A 23,476-nucleotide genomic window follows, 5' to 3' on the forward strand; every position below is an offset into this window, starting at 1 on the left:
CATCTTTACCATCACACAACTGCCTAAAAGATGGAGAGAATGCAAGATCCCAAGGTCGCACTATGTCTATTGTTTGCTGGCTACAAGAAAGCTCCTGATTGAGCACTACAAATTCACCTTAGAGCTAAGCTTTCCTCCAATCATGTGTCTCCCGAGCAGATGCCAAAATGAAGCAAGATTCCTTCAGAGATAAAAGAAAATTTTGCTGATTTAAATGGAGTTTTTTGCTTTAACTGAAAAATGAAAGAGTAAAACAAATAAATTAAGTTCAAAACACTCTTCCTGAATGTCTCTGGCTAGATTCTCAAGAAGAAGCCTGGTGAAGGCACAAAGTCCCTACACTCAAGTCAGTGTGCTGAGATTTCAATCCTTGTTCTCTTACTTCAAACTAAGAGACCCATAAACAAGGCACTGACTCTCTGGGCATTTGTTTCTCCATCTGTAAAATGAAGAAGATGGACTAGGTGACCTCTCAGGTTCCCTGCAGTTCTGAATTCTCCAAATTAAGCTTTCAGATTCAATGTCCTTTGAAAATAACAGATCTGTCACTTTGGGTTTGGGGGTGGGACGAAACTGTGATAAGACTGGGATATGGATGGTACAGCATGACATCATAGTAAAAAGAAGCCACTAACATCACAGACAAACTGGGATCCCCATGTGCTACCAAGTCAGAAGGAACTGAGAATTCAAAGGGACAGGAAATGACCTAACGCAGCGGCTCCAACCTTGGCTTCTTCAGATTCTCTCTGAGGAGCTATTGTAACAATATCAAAACGTTTTAATTCCCATTAATTTACAATATAAATATGTGCCATAAAAAACTTTCAGGAGGAAGACGGACCAGTAAAAAGTCGATATTTCTGTAGCCCTTTAAGGTTTACACAGCACTTTCTGCACATACGCACCCTGCAAGATAGTTCCTAGCAATCATATAGTTTAGTGCGGGAAGGAGCCTGGTGAGAGACCTGGTTCAACAAGCTAGGATTAGTCATTCCATTTTACAGATGAGGAAACTGACACTTATGAGCTATGTGACCATGCGCATGTCACTTCAATTCTCTGAGTCTCGGTTTCTTCCTCTGTAAAATGGGAATAACAAATACCTAAAGTATGTACATTACAGAGTTTGGTGAGGTTCAAATGAGGTAATATACAAAGCACTTTATAAACTTCAAAGGACTTCATTACCAATCTGGGCTTAAAAGGAGCTAGACAGATGTGCACAAGACCCAGTAATCTAGCTGTAGGCTGAGGCTCACATAAATTAGCACTGGGATTTAAGACCAATTCTCCTGAGTCCTAGCATTCCAGCGGCTCTTTCTACTATGCAGCACCCTCAATTAGGTGCAAAAACGATAACTGACATTCATATGGTGACCTAACGGTAGTAAAGCACTTTCCATACATCACCTCATTTAAATCTTCCAACAACCTTATGATTTAGATACTACTGTCAGTTTCATTTGACAGATGAGGAAACTGAAGTTCAGATAAGTTAAGGGACTTGCCCATAATCACACGGCTAGTACGTGTCCAAGGCAGGATTCAAACCCAGATTTCTCTTGATTACAGGTCTAGTATAACTATCTAGGATATTCACTACTACGCAAAAAAAAAAACACCAGATTATCTCAGAGCATGGATCTGTATGAGGGAAAGGGGAGGAAGGTTTGGTCACATGATAATGTTCTACAAATAAAGAAAGGATGGCTGCAGAAAAGGAGGGGATTTAGGTATAATCACTGGTCAAGGGACAGACATTTAGTCATTGTGTCCATTCAGTGTATTCAAGTTTTAGTTTATCAACAGTGAGCTGAGACTTCTGAAACGGTCATCTTTTTACTTTACTTTGATTGTCCTTGGCATTCAAACGTTAATACTTTCAAATTTTATATCATAACTCATTTCTCCTTTAACCATTTACCTCTTCATTCTCATTTTCATTCTGTCTCTTTCTCTCCCTCCCTCTCTCTCTCTCTCTGTCTGTCTCACTCTCTCTCTCTCTCTCTCTCTCTCTCTCTCTCTCTCTCTCTCTCTCTGTCTCTCTCTCTGTCTCTCTCTCTCTCACACACACACACACACACACACACACCCTTACCCATACCCACAAGCACACACACAACTGAACTCCCCCTTGTAACAAAGACAACCATTTCAGCACAACCCAAAGACCCAGCACACACCACATTCCACATCCAGAGTGTGGTAGGAGGTCCATTTCCTCAGCTGTTCCTTGATGCCGAGATATGGGGCTGCTCTCCCTCAGATTACTGCTGTTATTGTGTATACTTCTCTTGGTTCTAATTGAAAAATTCAGTACAAACTGTTACTTACCTTCCCTGTGAGAACTGAGGGAAATTCAGTATCAAACTTGTTGCTCAAGCCAAACCTTGAAAACAGAGAAACAAAACATATATTCTACTAAACTTCTTTTAATTTACTTTTAAAATCATGTTACTTTAATAGGCTTCGATTTTTCTGCATAAATCCATTGGCTACGATTTTGCAAATTAGCTGAGATAATGCAGAGTTCAAAAGTTAATCTGGGAAGTTTTAAAAATTATACCATATGAGCTCAAACCGTGGAATGTTAATCCCAATTAAGTGCATGAGCATGGCAACAAGGAACAAAGTCAGATTCTAACTGAAGTCTGCTTTTTCTAAGTAAGTTACAGAAATGCTGATGTGCATCCAGCAACCTCTCAATGTCAGAAGAAAATGCTTTTCCTTCAACATGTTCAGTTTCCTCAGTGGCAGTCAGGTATTCTTGGGGTCTGGGGGGGGGGGTAAGGACCAACCCATCCAGTTTCTGCCCCAAATACTGAAAGGCCTTTTACCAGACTACCTACTCAATTTTGAAGGCAAGCATGCCACCCGATCTCCTCCTGAAACCTACCAAATATTCCTGAAGAAACCCTTGTGAATTCCCTGGCCCCAAGGCTACACCTTCATCTTCTGAACTTCTACAGTAATGAAAAGTCCAGAATCACAAAGAAGTTGAGACCTCTGTATGGAAAATGATTATATTCTACCAAACTGGGCTAAATTCGACAGCACAGATTGCTGGATTACAACCAATAACAAGTTGTACTAGATTGAAAATTCGAGTATGGGAGACATACGTTTCTAATTCCTGTGACCAACACAGCACTTCTCACAGGGCCTTATGGATACATGAGGCATTCAATGATGAAAATGAATGTTAAAAATTATTTTTACATGTAATAGGAAAAAATACTAAATTAAAAAAGGGTAACAAAAAATACTTTTTGGATGAATGACAACAGTATTGCCTCCATTTAATTAATCTAGGAAATCATATGCTTTATATAGCATAGAGTCTCTCATTTATAGTAGGTTAAATATGGTATTTGTGGTCAATTCTATTTTTTTTAAAGCAATCAGGGTTAAGTAACTTGTTCAAGGTTACACAGCCAATTATTTCTGGGTGTGGTGCTAAGTGTCTGAGCCCGGGATTCAATCTCCAGGTCATCCCGACACTGGAGCAGGTACTCTTACTCACTGAGCCACCTGGCTGCCCCTAAGCAATTGGGGTTAAGTAACTTGCTCAAGGTTACACAGCCAGGTGTTTCTGGGTGGGTGCTAAGTGTCTGAGCCCGGGATTCAATCTCCAGGTCATCCCGACACTGGGGCCGGTGCTCTTACTTGCTGTGCTACCTGGACGCCCCAAGGTCAATTCTATTTTTAAATGGGCATCAAGTCATTGTTATGGTCTAGAACAGGAGTGGGGAACCTAACCTCCTATTATACTATTATTTCTAAGGAGGAAAAAAAATCAGATTACACTTCAAACAATAAAACCTTCTTGCCTCTCTGCCTCTTGAACCTTTTCCCATCCTTTAAAGTCCGGTTCAAATACCACCTCCTTCAAGAAACTTCTCCCAATTCCCTCAGTCCTCAGGCAGTAATGATGTTCTCCCCACCCACATCTCTGACCCTCATATAGAACCTTGTTTGTACCTACCTCCCTTATGTGTTTATGTACTGTTTTAGGTGGCATAAGTGGAGGGCTGGACCTGAAGTTGGGAAGACTTTAGTTCAAATCCCACCTCAGACACTAGCTGTGTGACCTTGGGCAAGTCACTTTACCTCTGCCTGCCTCTGTTTCCTCATCCATAAAATGGGGATAACAATAGCCTGCCTCAAATATAACCTACCTCAAAGGGTGGTTGTGAGGATCAAATGAGATGTTCGTAAAGCACTTTGCAAACCTTAAAAGCACAATGTAAGTGCTAGCTATGATCCTTTTGTATTATTATTAGTAATGTATATCTGTGCCTTACCCTCCAGTTTCTGCTTCTTGGGGACATGGGCTGGCTTCTTGGTATTGTACCACAGGCTCTGAATGTAGTAGGGGCTTAACAGATGTCTGCTAAACTGAGAAGTCCAAATAGCCTTCGCTTCCCCAGATACTCATTTAATCACTCAAGTCAACCCACATGACCTCATTTGTCACCTTGACATGTCCAAACTATGGGCTTCTCTAGTAAAAGAAGGAACTCCCCTGTTAGAGTGGCCAAAATGCAGTCCACAAAGGAAAATCGTCCTAGAAGCATGAACCATGGGACATAGGCTTGGTGGGGATCTGAGAGGGATTGTTCTTTGAGAAAGACCATGGGGGCCAACCCAATGTTACCACTTTCCTTGTAGATGGAGCAGCAGAAGCAGAAGTATTATCAGCCTCCAAAGAAAGAGATGAATCCAAAAAAAGAGACATGTAGCAAGTCCAATGTGTGTCAGGTCACCCAAACTTTGTAACCATCATGTCACTTTACATTTCATGAAAAATGGTGTCAAGGCAATGGACTGACCCCAATCAAAGAAGGGGTAGTTTGTGTTTCCTCAAATGAGGAAAGTGACAGAAATTGGACATTTTGAATAGCTGAAGGAGTTATATGAAAAATCATGTTTAAAAGGGACCAAAGAATTTTTGGAGAAACTACAAGACAGGAAATAACCAAGAAACTGTCAACAAGCTTTTCAAGGCTAAAATTCTGGAAAGTAACATGTCACCGAAGAGTCATTTGTTGGATTCACATTTGAACTTCTTGGAAAATACAGGTATAATCAGTAATAAGTCTAAGGAATGTTTCCATCAAAAAAATGCCCCCAATGGAGAAACTACCAATCCTAAGGGGCAAGTGGAGTCCAAGCATAGCATGGCAGAGCTCAAGTGAGCCTCAGAGCCAAATACAACTGGCAATCATTGGTTGCTACAGTCTAATTAAGTTCAATGAGCAATTTTGATTCACTAAGAAACAATTTTAAAATATAAAACCGTGAGTTCTGTGAAAATGTTGTGTGGGTGACAGACAAAAGTTGAAGCTGTATTTCAAATCTGAACAAAAGCTGCATTTAAAAATCAGAACAAAAAATAATATAAAATTCACCTACAATCCTAGAACCTACTTTTTATGTGTAACAGAAAAAGGCTGTCCAGTGTTATAAGCTCACATCACCATGGTATTTTGAGGTTTACAAAGCACTTTCATCACAATAACCCTGCAAGGTGGGTAGGCCAAGTATTCTCTCCATTTCAGAGAAACAGAAAGTAGGCTCCCGGAGCTAAGTAACTTGTCCACAGTGGAACATCTCACCAGGGGCAGGGTTCAAACCCGGGTCTCTGGTGTTCTTTCCATTACCAATACACAGCTCTTAATGCTATCTATAAATATTCACACAGAGTAACAAACCTAATACCAAAAAAAAAAAAATCCAAGGCCTGGGGTTTGCTTTGTGGCAAACACACAGTTATTATAGTATTGAATTTACAATTTACAATGACATACTCATCTGAGAATCTGGAACATAAATATGTAACAGAATAAAGGTAATCATTCCGTCTGTTATGATAGAAACATTTTAAAGCATTAATCAAGAAGGCTTCATTTAATCTACTTTCCCACAAAGAAGCTTTTTATGTGACTCAACCTCAGAGATAGCCCTGGGCTCCATTCTAAGAAGGTTGACCCTACATATTTTAATCACTGATGTATTTCAAATTCTTCCTAAATACTAAAAACTAACCAAAGGTAAGAGTTTTAGTAAAATGGGTTCATACAATTCCGAGCTAAGAAGGAACCTTGGGGAGTATTTAGTCCTTCGTCCTCATTTTACTGAGAAAGAACACGGGACTAAAAAACTTTATCTTCATGGGCTCCGATTGCTTTAAGACAATTTCCAAGAATTCAGTATGCTACAAAACCCAGCCCTGCCTGTACTTTGATTAACAAGCATCTTCTCTCTGGAGGCAAATTTACAGCTAAAGAATGAAAAGCAGCATCATTTGAATGGTTAGTGAGTGCTCTGCACTGGCTAAACACCAACTCTCAATGGAAATGGGGTTTTGCTCATCTTTCTAAATAATATATAGACAAGTCCTTCTGATAAGATACATTGTGCTCTATTTATAAACCCTGTACATTTTTGGTTAAAACGGTTTGCCATGAACATAATACCAAATAACGCCGTTTGCATTCCTTTTCTAGGGTGATATTTGGGCATTTCAAGCCTGTCACAATCTGGCGCCAGCCTGTCTTTCCAGGCTGATAACACATTACTTCCCCCATTCGCTATATTCCAGTCAAACTGGTCTGCTTGTAGCTCCCTGTACAGAACTGGAATGCTCTCTCTCCTCACTTCAAGAGGCCTTTCCCAATTCCCCCAGTCACTCGTGCCCCTTTCCAAATCAGTGTACTTTGGGGGGGGGGGGCATATATTGTATGCTGTATAGGAGAGGGATGCTGTAGACAAGATAGAGGGCCAACTGTCAAGCCAGGAAAACCTGAGTTCCAGTCCTGACTCCAACTGGCTGGGAGACCCTAAGCAAGTCACAACTTCTCAGATCTCTCACCAACTGTCTAAGAGATGATAATCTCCAAGGTTTATAATCTCTAATTGCAGAAAAGGTATCAACCCACATTTGTAGGCATTGTCTATACCAGGCCGGGCCAGGCTTTCTCCCTTCCTCTTCTATCTACTTCTTTATAAACGTTACATCCTCCAGGAGAACCTAGCACAGTGCTTGGCACATAATCGATACCAACCAAATGCTTGGTGATATTTTAAGCCTTAATGTATTATGGACACACTTTAAATCATCACACTAGATTTATTTTGCAAAATGATTTTTTGAAGTTGCTTATTTTGATCTCCCACTAGTGATAGATAATGTCTAAAATACAGTCCTAGAGTTGAATTTACAGAGGCTTCTCTAGACCTCCAAAGATCCAGTTACTCTCCCAGCCCTTAACTCTTCAAGATTGCTTCACACACTTATTCTCTTCTCTGCATGAGTTTCACTTTCTTCCTGCTTTCAAATAAGCACAGAAAGTAGCCTTTATCTGCTGCCTTCCCAAATGGCCAGCACTTTACTAAAACTTCTGAGTACACCACCAGTGAGGACCATTTTATGGACAAATTCAAGGACCTTTTCTACCTATGGCAGCACAGTGACAACCTCCTCCTTAAAACTAGCTTCTATGATCAGACCCCTCCTTTGGTGCCTTCTTTTTTTTTGGTTTGGATTTCTTTTTCTTTTTTTTTTATCTCCTCCCAGACCCAATTGTGAGTATTATCCAAAGCTCAGTCTTTGGCACTCTCAAAACTGTGTCAGAATGCTCATCTGTTTTCACAGGATCATGGAGCAAGCCCATCCCTCAGCCATTCCATCCAAGTTCCTTCCATTTGGCTGAGAGTAGAGAGGTCAACACCCTGGTTAGTCCTGGGAGGCCTTTACTGCCACGTGGCAGGGACAGAAAAGATTTCTGATGGGGAAAGGCAGCAGCCCAAGCAGGATGGAATAAATGAAGAGCCAGGACTAACCTTGGGGAGCCAGGGAGAGGTGAAAACAGATTAAAGGGAGTAAGGCACATATGGAAGAGTAGAGAGGGGCAGGCCTCAGCCCGTCACCCTCCAGGAGTTGTGAAGCTACAGTCCCTTCTCTGATCTTTCTCAAAAGTATCCCATCAGATCAGTTATCTAGCTATTAAAAAGTCCATTATCTAAGTCCTGTGAATGAGATCAACTCAACATAAGAAAGGGAAACCCCAAACGTAGAGAATGAGCAGTTTTGAGCATGGCCCAGCTCAGACTCTTACACGTATACAGAACCCAGGGATGGAAGGCTTAGGCCAGTGGGAGGGAACTCTCTGGTGAACAGTGTAGCCACTGGGAACACCAAGTCAAACCTGCTATCCTCTGACGTAGCCACTTGGCTGCTAGCTATAGGGTGGTGCTGCTACCTGTTACCAAGAGAGATTTTGATTTTTTGCAGCTAATGGTCTTCTGAGCCCCAGTAGGCCAAGGAGTCTATATGACACTTCCTAGAATGGTAATTAGTGAAGTAACAGCCTGCTTCTCTATTTTCTGCAGAAATCAGGGGAACTGGGAAGGCGTGGATGGGCACCACAGTGTCCACCTAGGACACACACCATTGTCACAATGGCATCAACTATGACTGCCAAATCCCTCATGCTAGTCCTGTCTTTTCATTTAAACTCCAGTCTCTGGCTTCAAACTTTCTGTCATCACCTAAAACTCCACATGCTCTCTGCCTCCATCAGACCATCAGATGGAATACTGTGTTCAGTTCTGAGACAATGGTAAACTGGAGATTGACCAAAGGAAGGCAACTGCAATGGGGAGATGCCTCAAAGTCATACAGCCCCAATACTGGTGGAAACCTACAGAACACTTGGAGGATCACAGCCTGCAAGTACTTGAAAGGCTATAACATTGAAGAGGTTTATTTTGTTTGGCCTCAGGAAGGAACAGGGGAAAATGGCCAAGGCAGATTTCCCAGGGAGAGAAGAAAACATTTAGAGCCATCCAAAAGCAGAATGGGGCTGCCTCTGAAGGTGCTGAGTTCTCTAACGTACTATACCAAGTCTAAACTCCTTTGCCTGGCTTTGGTGGCCTTCCCATAATATGGGGAGCCTACCTTTCTCAGTGTGCTTTTTACTACTCCCCAACATGCTTCTCCCACTCTACTCCCCTTACTTCTGCACTGTTCCTTGAACAGGGAGGGCTCATGGTACTTTTGCACAAAGGTTATCACCCTCACATCTTTGGGCCTCCCCAAGCTCTCCTCTCTCAGAATGCTCTCTACTTGTGGCCAGAGTCCCATGATTTCACTGTTAATTATATAAAGCTGTACTAAATGTACAGTGTTTGCGTGTGTGCACCCTACAGCCTCCCTGAAAGCAGGGACCACTTTCAGACTTTATCTGCATCCTCACAGCATCTAACACAGCACACACCAAACAGGGGCCAGTTACTGTCATTTTCACACCAGTTCATACATTCAACAAATATTCCATCTAGCATTCAGTAAGTCGCCATGTGGCAAGCAGACAAGCAAGAAAGCAGTCCCTGTCCTTAAGGAGCATGCATTTATGAGGAAGTAACATTAACAATTACGATTAAATAAAATCTGGATAAGGTCATTTGCGGAGCTCAGAAATGGTGGTGGCATCTGAGCCGATAGAGAAGGATTCTCTATTCTAAGAGGAGGAGGGGAGGACACAGAGCATTTTAGACAGAGGAGCAGACCAGTCCAAAAGTACAGAAGCAATGTGTGGAGAACAGTGAGCAAAGCTGATTTGGATGGACCCTCAGGTAGGTGAGGGAGAATGATGTGTTCTAAGGCTGTAAAGGCAGCCTATAGCCAGACTATGAGGGGCTTTAAATGCTAGAGAGAGGAGTCTATGTTTGATCCTGGAAGCAAGAGGAAATCCCTGAAATTTCCTGAGCAAAGGAATAGCATAGTCAGACCTGAGCTGCTTTAAGGAAGAAATAGGAGGGGGGTTAGGTTAAGACTCTGACCTCCCAGATTTTTGTTCTTATGGGAAAGGTCACAAACTCAAAGAGCTATAATACATATTACATAATAAGTGCAACTGAGAATTATAAAACAAAGGGTTAAGTAAGGTGCAAAGGGCAAAGTCATTATGGGCCATTGTAATCAGGAAAGCCTTCCCCGGAAAAGGCCCCATCGGTGTTGGACTTTAGAGGACCAGAAGAAACTCGCCAAAGGATATACTGCCCAGAGAACCATGTCAACTCTTTGTCAGATATTACAGTTCTATGATTCCAAAAATGGCAAACTAATCCTCAAGAGATTAAAATTATGATCACTATCCAGCAATGATTACTGAAACAACCAGGGCCATGACATTTATGTTGATGGTCCTCATTAGAGACTATTAGCTACCAAAACAATATTAAACATAATGAGCTTTAGGGACCAAAGCTTAAGTAGCACTTTGCCAGGTTCAACAAGCAGCCCCAGATGGATGGACCTCCTAACGGGCCCTATGGAAAACTTCCTCAGCACCACAAAGTGGCAGCACAGCCTCTCCTATGATTCCAAATCACTAGAGATCCCAAGAGAGCACCAGGGGTACCAATGCTATTGGTTTATTACTATGTTTTACTTAGTAATTTACTTACTATGTCAAGAGGCTCTCATATAATAGAAAGAAAATACGGGGGCAGCTAGGTGGCGCAGTGAGTAGAGCACCGGCCCTGGAGTCAGGAGGACCTGAGTTCAAATCTAGCTCAGACACTTAACACAAAAACTAGCCTTGTGGCCTTGGGCAAGTCACTTAACCCCAACTGCCCTCCAAAAAGCAAAAAGAGAAAAAAGAAAATGTACATGGAATAAAGAAATTAAAGGTGTGGTTCTCTCTCATCCACCCATTTTGAAAACATCTAAGACCAAGTTATTTTTTAAAAATCTGGAATAGATGAAACATCACCAATTCCTGTTTGCTCATGAAGGATGTCTACTGGGCCAAACCCAGCTGGAGAAATTCTGCTGAAGCCCTGTGTGGCCAAGCCAGTCTATACTAATGTTCCAACGGTATGGTGAAGGGAGTGCTGCTAACTCTGGTTCTATTCTGTACAGCTATTTCCTCTTCCCCACGGAAATAAAGACAAGCGTTTCACCCCACTGTAGATGGAAGGGCCCTACAGATACAATATTCCTCAATTCTCAGGAACCTTGCAAAATATCCACCTTGTAGAAACATGCCTTATCAGATATTGTCCCCAAGTCAGTGGTCCCTCCACCACAAGCATCAAGTACTTGAATCTGTGCAGAAATGCATAATTTAGGCAAATTCATTTATCATTCTTTATTCTCTATTTGATGACCTCACTTAATTAAATTTTCATGTTCCTATTTATGCATTCTCCAAGAACTGATTCCAATTCACTGTAAATGAGTATAGACCAGGGGTGGCTAGGTGGTGCAATGAATAGAGCACCGGCCCTGGAGTCAGGAGGACCTGAGTTCAAATCCGGACTCAGACACTTAACACAAAAACTAGCTGTGTGACCTTGGGCAAGTCACTTAACCCCAACTGCCCTACCTTCCCCCTCTGAAAAACAAAACAAAAAAAAGAGAGAGATTGACTTTTATACATTAAAAAATAGTCATTAAAAAAAGAGTATAGACCATTAATGGCACAAATCTATGAAAGTACAAAGTAATGCCAAAAGATGATTTGCAAATAAACATCACTTAAAATATAGGGCTAAATGTCTACAAAGCAGGAAGAAAAGCAACCAAATTAAAAGAACTTTCTTTTTATTCCATACACAGATTCATAGCGTCAAATGGGCCCCTTAGAAGTCCAACCTACTTCTCATTAAGAATCTGTGATAAATGAACACCCAGTCCCTGTTTGAGCACTGGCCAATAATGGGGAACTCACTACCTTCCCAGGCAGCCCACTCCACTTTCGGACAGCTGGAGTTGCTAGAAACTTTTCCCTTCTCCTTCAACTGTTCTGATCTCTAGGACATTAAAAAGCTGGGGAGGGGGCGGGAAGGGAAAGGATAAAGGATTGGTGAGTGGCCTGGAGATAGTGCCGTTCAGAAATCATCTGAAGGAACTGGGAACAAGGTGAACCCCACTTCCAAGAGAGGGCCCTTCAAATTCTTGAAACAAACATAACCCCCATTTTTTCTTCTTCAGGTTAAATGTCCCCAGTTCCTCCAAATGATCCCTGAATGGCACTAACTCTTGGGCACTCATCAATACAGTACCCTTTCCTTCCCCCCAACATGGCTGCAGTTTTTTAATGTCCTTCCTAATAGACGGCACCTCGAGCTAGACACAATAGCCCAGATGTGGCATGGCCACAAATAGACTCGTTCTACATCCATCCTTATGAACTGTTATGTCTTTGTTTGATACCGCTTTACATGACCAGCATGCTTTGGGTCAGTTTTCTAATGACAAGGTCTCACAAATAACACCTCCAATGTCAAACATGGAGACTTTGGACGGGTTTTTATTTGCCCTCCCCCCAATTAAAACTTCGTGATTGAGAGCATGGAATTCAAGTACTTGATAGTTCCATAAGGGCTCCACTCTATACAATTTATTTGGTGATGCGGAAAAAGGCCCTGATCAGATGTGACTTTTGGTTAATGGGGGGGGGGGGCAGCCCAGGGTTTCATCTTCTCTTTTACTTACTTCCCTCTTCCAAATCTGAGCACCACCTACCTCACAGGACTTTGGTAAGAGTTCTCTCAAAACTGACAAGAACTCTGTCTGGGAGCTGTTTCACTAGACTTTTCTCAGGACAGAACATACTCCCTCTGCCAGCCATAGGCTCTGGGCCTTTTCAGCACAGAAGCTACCACTGTTCACACTGGGTTGACAATGTCTGAGAGCGAGGACCACCCCCCCCCCGCCTCAATTCAAGGAGCCTTTGGGGAAGATGCTATGTTAGAGCATAATCATCATCATGTTATGTTATGCTATATTCCTCGCAGACGTGCTATGTTATATGCTCTTTCTATTCAAAGAACACATAACATATATTTGAGGTAACATCCATTTTTTTTAAAGATGAAGAAATTAGAGATGCAAAAAAAGCAACTTAAGAGCATTTTGATTCAATAAACCTTTATTAAGCACCTACTATGTGCAAGGAGGCACTGTGCCAGGCTCTCAGAAAGGTACAAAGATTAAAAAGAAAGGGTGCCCACCCTTAAGGAGCTTACATCACAGTCTGTGGGGAAATAAATACAACACATAGACATTCACCAAGGGCTCAAATATGAAACAGAACCCAATGGCCCATCTCTGCTGGGCTCTCAAATCCTCAGTGGCTGCCTGCCCACTGTTGCCCAGAGTTCAATGTCTCCTGCCTGGCATTCTGAGTTTCCATAACAAGGTGCCTGCCCACCTCCCCCCCCACTCTAAACCAGCTCTATCCACACCCTCCTCTCTGCCCCTACAAACATATCCTGGGGCTTCCCGCCTCCCATTTCTGGGACTCTGTTCATGGAACCCAAGTCCCTCTCTATTTTCCTCTGCTAAATTCCAACCCAGCCTCCAAAGCCTACTCAATTGCTACCTCTTCCAGGAAGCCTTCCCGACCTCCCTGCTTGATAAGGACTCTTCCCCTGAAGCTTACCAAGCACTTGATCGTGTCCCTTCCAAAGAGCTGAGGTCCCATTTTGTAGAGAAAATCACAAGCACAGATTCTCTCACACACGACTGCCAGCTTAATAAGATTGCTTCAAGTACAGCCTTAGCTCCATTCCTGGAGGTGCTGATACTGTTATTTCCTGTGCAAAAACTGCTTCTGATACAAGAACTTGGCACAGTGACTCAAGCAGCCAAAAAGCATTAACTGAGTGCCAACTATGTGCTCAGCACTGTGAGAGGGCCTGTAGGGGACCTATTCATAGCAGCACTAGACAGTGCTGACTATGAATGTAATTGGAGTTCAGCAATGCTACGGAGCTCAAGTAGATCACAAGAATCAGGACTGGGAGGAAGCTTATAGATACTTGTGTTCTCACAGGGTGTCCTTAATATACCCACAACCACTTGGGGAAACGACTCTTCACCAGAGAATTACCCTCTAGCCTCCCCCTACCCCTTGGTCTACTCAAGTCCTTACCAGGGCTTCAAGGCCCAGCCCAAGTGGTCCCCCTTCCATGAAGGCTGCTGTCACAGCCTTCAAGGCCCACTAAGACCCCCTTTCTCTAAACTACACTTCCAGTCTGCACCAAACAATTCAGCATTTAATTATATGTTATCTTATACTGTTTGAGGATTGTTTCATGAGTTTGCATTTGACTACACAGCAGAGGTTCTTAACCTTCTTTGTGTTTTGGACCCGCTAGGCAGTCTGAAAAAGCCTATGAACAAACCCCTTCTCAGAACCACGGTTTTTAAATGCATCACATAAAATACAGAGGATTTTGAAGGAAGTCAATTTTATTGAAATATAGTTGCCAAAATAAATAAATATATATATATATATATATGAATGCTTATTTTTTTTTTAATTTCACAGATCCCAGAGCTTAAGAACCCTTAATCTAGACTGTCTCTTCTCTGAGAAGGACTATAGTTTAGACTTTTTCTTGGAATCTATCATCCAGTCCATTGGCCACTAGCCCCAGAAGGGCCCACTGAGGTCATGTGCTTTCCACAAACCCCCAAACTGGCTGCAAGTCAAAAGTACCACCATAAAACAATGAGTGAACAAGCATGGGGGCCACTGTGTTGGTGGTGTTAACTGACTAGATGGGGCGCTCAGACACCCTGCTGAGCTCTACTATGGACAGTATGGAATAGCTACTATCTAGTTATATGGTCATCAGATTTAGAGCTGGAAAGAGGTCATCTAGCCTAACACTCTCATTTTAAAGAGGAGGAAACCGGGGCCCAGAGAGGCTAAATAACTTACCCAAGGCCACACAGGGAGTAAGTAGCAGAGCCACAATTCGAACCCAGGTCTTCTGACTCCAAAGTAGGCAGATAAGGCTTCATGAGGAGGTAGGACTTGAGCTGGGCCTTGAAGTGGATATGGATAGGCAGAGAGGAGGACGGGCACTCTAGGCAGGAGGAACAGCATGAGCAAAAAGCAGAGAGGCAGAAAAGGGCATGGTATGTGTAGAAGACAGTAAGATGGGCCTGAATGGAAGAAGATAAGTGCTGAGGAGTAGCCAGAAATAAGGGCGGATGGTGGGGTGGGACCAATATTATGGAGGGCCTTGAAAGCTGGGTACAGGGCTCATAACTGTTCCCCCCAAGTTAAGAGGGAAACCCAAATAGGTTCTTAAACATGAGGAAGGGGTTATTTTTTTTAATTCTGCCAGCCTTACTGTGAACAGATTAATGAGGGAAGAAGCTAGAGGCAGAGAAGATAACAAGAGCATTAGGGGAAACACAAGAGGTACCAGGGAGCTGGACTGTGATGGAAGTGAGTATGGAGAGAAAGGTGCTAACCTGATAGACCTTCTAACAAGGCATAAAGGGTGGGTACTGAACTAGAGTCAGCTCAAATGGATTATGGACTTGGGAGGCAAATTCGAATAGGAACTGAAGGAGAGGTAAAATGCAAGAGTCCAAAATGACTCCTAGGTCTGTGGCCTGGGAATCTAGGAGAATGATGCCACCATGACCAAAACCGGCTCCTCCGGGAGGGGAGCCGGCACGGGGAAAGAAAGATGAAGAATTTGGCCTGCAACAGGTTGAGTGCGAGGTGATGGTGCAACGCTCAATAAATGTTAGTAAATGACTAGATTTAGGGGAGGCAGATTTCATGGAGTTAGGAAGGTCGAGAAAGACTTCAGCATTTCTAAGTTGTCTGCTTTATACCAAGCACAGTCCTTGACACACAGCAAGTGTTCCACAAAAACTTAAGCTGAGTTTGCTCATAGGTTTTATCCAATGCATGGGAGAGGCAGAATAAAGCTACCAGAGAGTCACCAGCACCTTGGTTTGAGGCTGATCTGCACTTACACACAGAAGATAATCAATAACTATTTACTCTTAATTGATGAGGATTAACGGGTCTCTAACAATTCCTGGAAACTTCAACTTTCTTTTTCTTTTTAAGGATATCTAGCTGTATCATAATTACAGTGAAAGCCTAACCATTTGGAACTATGTGGAGGCAAAGTCAGTCAAAACTAGTAAAAGCTTCTTCTTAATAACACTACATTCCCCAAAAATATTTTTTAACCCTGCGTTCATTTGCTTAGGAAATCCTTTCTTTATAGAAAGTCCACAGAAGTTGATTGCAGCTGCACTCTGAACCCAGGGGTCATAGGGCAGGTCCTGGCCAGGCAGGTCTTTACCGTGTGGTCCTGGGCAAGGCACTTCCCATCTCTTACCCTTGATGCCTTCAGCTACATGGCCCAAGTAATATTACCTAGGTATTTTAATGTAAAATGAAGGATTTTACCATGCACAGCTGCTACTAGAGAGAGGGAGAATTAAAAGAGAACAATTCCTTCCTACCCGAATTCATATGAAAACAATCTAGGGTCTTCAGTGGCCCACAAACTCCAATGAGTCCACAATGTAATATGGCAGCCAAGACAGCAAAAGAAATCTTCCAGGCCATCCAGGGGCGCCCACTGGCCAAACCATACCTGGAAGATGGCATACAGCTCCGTGTACCAAAGAGACATGACAATGGTAAGCTGAGGTGTCTGAGGGAGGGCAACTAGGGTGGTAAAAGGCCTCAAGATCAGGCTGTAACCTGGGGTGTTGAGGCAGGAGAGAAGATAAACGGAGAACACGAGATCTACCCCCAAGTATCTGAAGGTTTGATTTAAGGGGAAGCTTAGGAGGCAATGGGTCTCCTTCTCATTGGAGATTCTTAAGCAAAGGCTGCCTTAGGGGATCAATCACCCATCTCAAGCTGGCAGGGACCCCTGAGGTAGCAAGTACCCTCTCAATTGGCAGAGGAGGAAACTCAAGGCTCAGAAAGTTAAATTACTTAATCAAGACCAGAGAGGTAACCCTCCCTCATCAGTGGCTGGGTTTGGACCTAAAGCCTCTGGTTATTTCCACTGTGCCCTGCCCTATGAATAGTTGCAGAGGGCAGGTCATATCCCAGGGGTTCTGGGGTCCTTTTCAACTCTGAGATGTGGGATTCTCTTTATACCACACAGCTCACAAGGCAGCTAGGAGTCTTTGACAAGACTTTTCTAAACCTCAAAATGCTATAATGAGTTGTTATTAGCAATAATAACAACCTTTATGTGAATGATCACAATTAGCAAAATCCCAATTAAGGTCTATGGTATCAGAAACTGCAGCAGGCATAAAGGAAGCAAAATGCTTCTAGTGCAACTACCATATGGAAACAGCACAAAAAAAAATCAAGGCTTTCTACTGCCAGTAAGACTCAAAATCCTCTCATCTTTGGCAGCCTTTTCTGCTCCTCTACTCTGAAAACATCCCTGCTCAGGAATCTGAATACCAAAATGGAGAGACAATCTCATTTGGTCACTGGCTTTTTAATTCAAAGATAATTGTGCTGCTAAATGTTTCTGTTTTTCTTCTTACCCAATCTTTGGATTGTTTTCCAAATCCTTCTAAAAAAGAGGAAAACCAAAATGGAGCATCAGGCTTCGGAGCACAAAGCTGACCAACCCTTTCCTCACATGTCAGGGAAGGGGAGACACAGGGAGTTCTTTGGGCCTCACAGTGACCTCATCTGACTCCCTCATTTTAGAGACTGGCTGGCTACCTGAGGCCCAGGGAACTGAAGTAACTTGCCCAGGGTCACAGAGGTGGTTGGTAGAGTCTCGATTTTTAATTCAAGTCTATAATACTGTATTCTCTACTTCCTATATTATATGCACAGCACTATGCTAGGTGCTGGGGGAGATACAATAAATGATATCGAACTTAGAGTACATAACCCAGTAAGGCAATATGCCATACACAAATATTACACAAAACAGAATATGATAAGAACATAAGAGGGGTGCTAACAAAGTGCTATTCAAGGCCTGGGGGACAGAGAAAGGTGAGATGGTGCTTAGGGGTTGAGTAACACTCCTTATCTCTTGAGCATTTTACTTGTCATCAAATTTTCAAAAAGATAACTTTTCTTACCGTGTCAACAGAGCTTTGTAAAAAAGGTCCTACTTGGGAATTTAAATTCAAACTTAAAACTGTGAAAAGAAACAAAGTCCTTTTCTGCATAAAAAAAGTACAGACAATGGAAAAGACACAAATCTTGGGAATAAAAAAGAAATCTGTTTGAATGGCCTGCACACGTGCACACACACACACTATCACACATACTTACACACACACACACACACACACACACACACACACATACAGAGTTTATTTTGAAGACATCAACACAAGATTAAATATTTCCTAAGACTATCAGGGTGAGGAAGGCTCATGGTAAGGTTATCCCATTCCTCACAACTAGTGAAACTTGATTCTGACAATTTAATGTGCTGATCAAAATTTTCAATCCAAGATCCGGCACAGCTGAGACATGGTACACAAGGATACTAAATAACTTTCCAGACTGCCCAGCAACCTAACATCAGGCTCCTGGGTTTCAGACCTTGGCTTCCATCCTGCAATGCATCTCATCACCTCCCCTGCCCCCCTTTAGTATTATAGAAGGAACCTTGCACCTGTCACTGAAGAAGATTCCAAGCAAAAAAGAATTGTATATTTGTATATATATATATATTCCCTTTTAATGACAGAGAAAATAGAAAGGCTGATTGTTTATCCATGTGTGGAACCAAGACAAGAAGACAAGGTCCAGTAAACACACTCTGCCTCCTTGTTCCTTCTCCACTATCTGAACTTAGCAGAAGTGCTGGTAAACAGAGTCATGGCTGCCATGAGCAGCCTTTGACAATGTCAGCAGGGCAAAGTGGAGCCAGGGCGGCTAGCTGTCAATGCCCACTCTTCCACTAACTACTTCCAGGATCATGGACAAGTCACCTCACGTTCCCCCTGAGCCTCAGTTTCCTCATCTCTCAAGGCTCTTCCAGCTCTAGATCCAAGAGCCTATGATTCTTTCATCATATGGTGATCTCTGCATTAGTCTGCATGAAGGCAATTTGTAGATTCAAAAGGAAACAGAACCATAATTCGTTTCCAGAATAAGTTCTCTCACTGGTGGTAAAAAGTAATGAAAAGAACATGGCCCAATAAGCTCACTGGCTACATTTGCTGGCTTGCTGTGGCTCATTGCTATGCAACATTCCTGGACCCCAACATTTGGAATTCAAGTTCATCAAAAAGCTGTCCCAAGAATAAACCAATATGCTATCTCCGCTATCCCCACTCAATTCTACAAGCTTTGTTCTTGTATCTTTCATTGAAAGAGAACAAAGTACAGGACAAGTCCAATCATAAGCCCTGCTAATGGGGAAAGGGTAAGTATATAAACTCATTGAAGAGTCAACAGCTCTGAGGGTATCACAGAAAGTAGAGACATAACTTGACAGAAAAGTTGGTCTGTTCCTGAAAATGTAGTAAAAGATAGTGAAAACACGATGAAAACATGATCCAGTATGTAAAGTTCCAAGTATTTACAGTCCAGACACATAACAGTGAATAAATAGCCTTCAGAAGTTCTCATGCCCCTTAGAAAAACTCCTTTGTAGCCCCTGAGCTGTGAGGATCTTTTTTTAAACTTTGGATGGCTGGCTGTTTTAATTTTCCTGGGATGACTCAGAGTTTTACAGAAGGAAAAACTACCTCCTCTAAGTTTCGATAAATGCCCCTTACTCCCAGAGGGGTACTTTCCTCATTGACCCAAAGTGACATGTGCTCTTGGGGCCTAGATCCCTCTTAAGCTGAAGCCAGCACTTAGAAAACATATGCAGCTGACCTCTATTGTAAAGGCATGTCATCCTGAGAAAAGACCGAGGCAGGGAGAGGGTCATTTTCTTCATATGACTCTTCATAGAGACATAAATTATATATCAAATTCTCTCATGTTGGGGTTTAGAAGGGTTCACGTAACTGATTTCAACTACCATCTGCAATCCCAGCAGGAGATGTCTCCCAGGTCCATTCTGCAGTTCAGAGACGTCCTGCCTCACATGAAATTGGCAACCACAAGGAAGGAACAGTGTGCTTGGATTCATGGGCAAAGCACTGACTCCAGGAGTCAGAGGACTTGGTTGGGTTCAAGCATCTCTTGCCTCATCTACACTGTCTCCGACTCCATTTCCCCTGCTTTCCTAGTCCTCCCTCCCCCCCTCCCTACCACTTGTTTCAGCTAGTGCCCTCCAGTCTAACTGTGCCAAAGGGGGCTGCCCTTGGTTTTCTCAGCTGGGCTCTTTCTGGGATTGCAGCCTCTTGTACTCCCTCCCCCTGCACTTTTCAGCTGCCCTCCCCAAACTTGGTCCTCTTTCAGGGACTGCTTTCCTCTGAGCCCCCTCTAAACTTGGCTCCCTTCAGTACTCTCAGTGCCCCCCCACCTTCCTGGCTCCCCTCAATTGTCTCAGGCCTGGCCCTCCAGTCTGGCTCCCTTTCAAAGGAAGCAGCCCCCTCTGCACTGCCCCCCCTCCAGTTCTCAGCCCTCTCCTCCCCGAAATTCTCTGAACTCCACCCTTGGAACTTGGCTCCGTTTCAGAAGAAGCAGCCCCTTTTTTTAGACTCCACTCAATTCCCTGGTCCCTCAGCCCCACCCCACCTTGGCTCCCCTCAGTTTTCTCCACCCCCCCATCCTGGCTCCTTTTCAGGGGAAGCAGCCCCTTGTTGCAGACCGCCCCCTCCCTCAGTTCAGCTCTACCCTGATTGGCTTCTTTCAGAGGAAGGTGGTCCTTCTGAGAACCCCTCTTTCTAACCTTCCCTAACTTGGCTCCCCACAACTCAACACACCAAAATTTGGCTCCCCTCCCCAATTTTTCTTTCCTTTCAAAAGAACCTTCTCAGTCCTTAGACCCCTTTTTCAATTTGATTCCCCACAGTTCTCACAGTCTCCCCACAACCCTGGCTCCCCAAGGTTCTCTCAGACCCCTGATTTAGCCCCCCACACTCCTCTGAGCTCCATCCCCCTAACCTGGCTCCCTTTCAGTGGAAGCAGCCCCCTTTTTTAGAAGCCTCAGACCTTGTCAACTTGGCTCCCCTCAATTATGAGCTCAACCTCTGCAATCTGGCTCTCCTTCTGAGGAAGCACCCCGCTTTTCTTAGACTCCCTCAATCCTTAGCTCTCCCCATCTTGAGTCTCCTCAATTCCCTCATCCTTTCCCCAACTTGGCTCCCATTCAGAGGAAGCAGCTCCTTTTTTTTTAGTCCCACTCAGTCCTTAGCCCCCCAACTTCATTCCCTCCTCCTTTTGTTAACCTAGCTCCCCTACTTTCTCAGCTCCTCCCCTCAACTTAGCTTCCTTTCAGTGGAAGCAGCTCCTTTTTTAAGATTCCTTCAGCCTTTAGATTCCCCCCCCCCCCTTGAGGCCCTCAATTCCCCCCCTTCCCCCCCCCCCAACCACCACCTTGGTTTCTCTCAGTTTTACCCCAAACCTTGGCTTCCTTTCAGAGATGCAAATTTCCCCCCCCCTCCTCCCTTCAATTCTCCTAGCTCTTATCCTCAGAGGAATCTGCCCGCTTTTTACACCCCGGCCCTCTTAATGTACTCATTGATTCTTTTCTGCCCCCCTCAGTTGTTTCCCCTCAGTTCTCTCAGCTCTGCCTTCCAAACTTGTCTCCTTTCAAAGGAAGGAAGCCTCTCTTTTAGACTCTCCGATCTTTGTCACCCCCACACCTTGATTCCTTTAGTTGTCAGTACCACCCCCGATTTCAAAGAAAGTGGTCCCTTTTTCTAACCATCATTAATCTTCTGAGCAGCATTCTAACTATTATCTAACCTTCTAACCATCAGCACTCCCCCAACTTGGCTCCCTTTCAGAGGACGAAGCCCCTAATCCTCTTTGAAATGCCCCCTCAACTTGACTGTCCTCAGGCTTTTCAGCTCCTTCACCTTGACCCACCTCAGTCCTCTCAAATCCCCTCCCCAATCTTATTCTCCTTCTTCTGGACCCCCTTGGTCTACTTCATCACTCCCTCAGTTCTCTCAGCGCAGCCTCCTCTTCGTTCTCTTTCAGAGACTGCAGTTCTCCCTCCCCCCCATCCTGTCAGTCCATCCTCAAACTGGCTCTCCTCTCAGCTTCACTCCCCCCCCCAACCACCAACTTGCCTCTCTTTCTGAGGAAGTAGCCCCTTCTTTTGGACCCCCCCACACACCCCAGCCCTCTCAGCGTCATCCTTCCCTTGGTCCTGTTTCAGGGATTGCAGCCCCCCCTCTCCAATGACGGGGGCCCCTCTCAGGGGGGCAGCTCCTCGCTCTAGCCCCCCCTTGGTCCTCTCGCACGGACTGCAGCACCCCCCCGCCCGCACCCCCGGCTTACACCGTGATGTGGCCCGTGCCGCGCACGGTCACCGGGTCCGGCGCCAGCCGCCGCAGGTGCTCCTCGCTCCCCACCCGGCCCGGCGGCGGCAGAGGCTGCTGCAGCTCCACATCGTCGCCGTCCTCGTTCCCCTCGTCCTCGTCGTCGTCGAAGTCGTCGTCGAAGTCGTCGTCCAGGCCCGAGGACACGGCGGCCGCGTCGTCGTCGTCCTCCTCCTCCAGCTCGGAGATGGTGTCGAACTCCGCCATGTTGGGCAGCAGGATGCTCATCACGTGACCCGCGCCTCGCGTCGCCGCCGCCGCAGCCGCTCTGGAGGGGGACAGAGAGAGAAAAACGGACGGAGACAGAGAGCGCGGCCGAGGGGCCGAGCGACAGCCACGAGCGCGGCGTGTCCGCGCCGGGACCAGGAGCTCGGACTGAAGGGACGCGGCCTTGGGGCCCGGCCAAAGGGCCGGCGAAAGCGCGCCTGCGCGCTCCGGCGGAGGGGGGCGGGGGCAGCACGTGGGGGGCCGGGGAGGGGGGGCGCCGAGGGGCGGGGGCGCCGAGGCCTGCGCGGCCCGGGGGAGGGGCTGCAGAGGGAGGGGGCAAAACAGAGATGCCCGTTAGTGGTTCGTGCTAGTGCCTGGAACCTGCCCGAGCCTGTTCCCGGGGAGGTGGTTCACACCAGAACCCTCCCCCCGGCTTGAAGAGGGGACCCGCCCCCACCCCCTCAATTGACAGCAGGGGGAACCGAGACACAAAGACAGGATGGGATTTGGGGTTCCATTTCAGATGGCATCTAATCCAACACCACCCCCAAACACTCCCATTTTACAGATGGGGAAATTGAGGCCCAGAGAAGAGAAAGGATTTAAAATTCCATTCAGCTCATAGGATGATAGTTCAACACCCGGGAGGGACTTTTGAGATGGTATCTAATCTAATACCACCCCTACCACTCTCATTTTCCAGGTGGGGAAACACAAGCTCCAAAAAGGGAGCAAACTTGCCCAAGCCCACAAAGGTGGCAGGGGCAGAACTTGAAACCCAGAGCAGAGGATCCTGGCTCTATCTAGAGATAGAACAGACCTCAGAAACCTTAGGTCAAAACCCTCACTTTGCAGATGAAGAAAGCAGGTCCAGAGGATTCACTGTGCAGATGAGGAAACAGGCCAAAAGATCTCAAGCGACTTTCAGCATAGTCCCACAAGTAGCAACTCTGAGAGACAGGACTGAGCCCCAGATGACAGAAGCCCTGACCTTGCTACCATCTTGCCATTCAAGATTATCCAGGCCAA

The 23,476-nt window shown here is 44.8% G+C and overlaps 1 protein-coding gene across 4 annotated transcripts in view; it reads right to left on the reverse strand.

Moving 5' to 3' along the window:
- The window catches only part of CHIC1 (cysteine rich hydrophobic domain 1), a 43,266-nt gene extending 20,595 nt beyond the window's left edge, over positions 1 to 22,671 (reverse strand). For 3 of the 4 annotated variants that reach the window (XM_069108484.1, XM_069108485.1, XM_069108487.1), the window contains exons 1-2: positions 22,200 to 22,597; positions 2,338 to 2,392 (exon numbers count right to left, since the gene is read on the reverse strand). In XM_069108484.1, the coding sequence (XP_068964585.1) occupies positions 2,338 to 2,392; positions 22,200 to 22,468 (324 nt within the window). In that variant the 5' untranslated portion in view covers positions 22,469 to 22,597. Of the gene's footprint in view, positions 1 to 2,337; positions 2,393 to 22,199 lie in introns of all 4 variants that reach the window. The other variant, XM_069108488.1, reaches the window with a different exon arrangement.
- Positions 22,672 to 23,476: the final 805 nt, after the last annotated feature.

This window comes from Petaurus breviceps, unplaced genomic scaffold (genome assembly GCF_028583685.1).
Source record: "Petaurus breviceps papuanus isolate PSGF00001 unplaced genomic scaffold, PetGlider_PUasm1.0 90386, whole genome shotgun sequence".
NCBI lineage: Eukaryota > Metazoa > Chordata > Mammalia > Diprotodontia > Petauridae > Petaurus > Petaurus breviceps.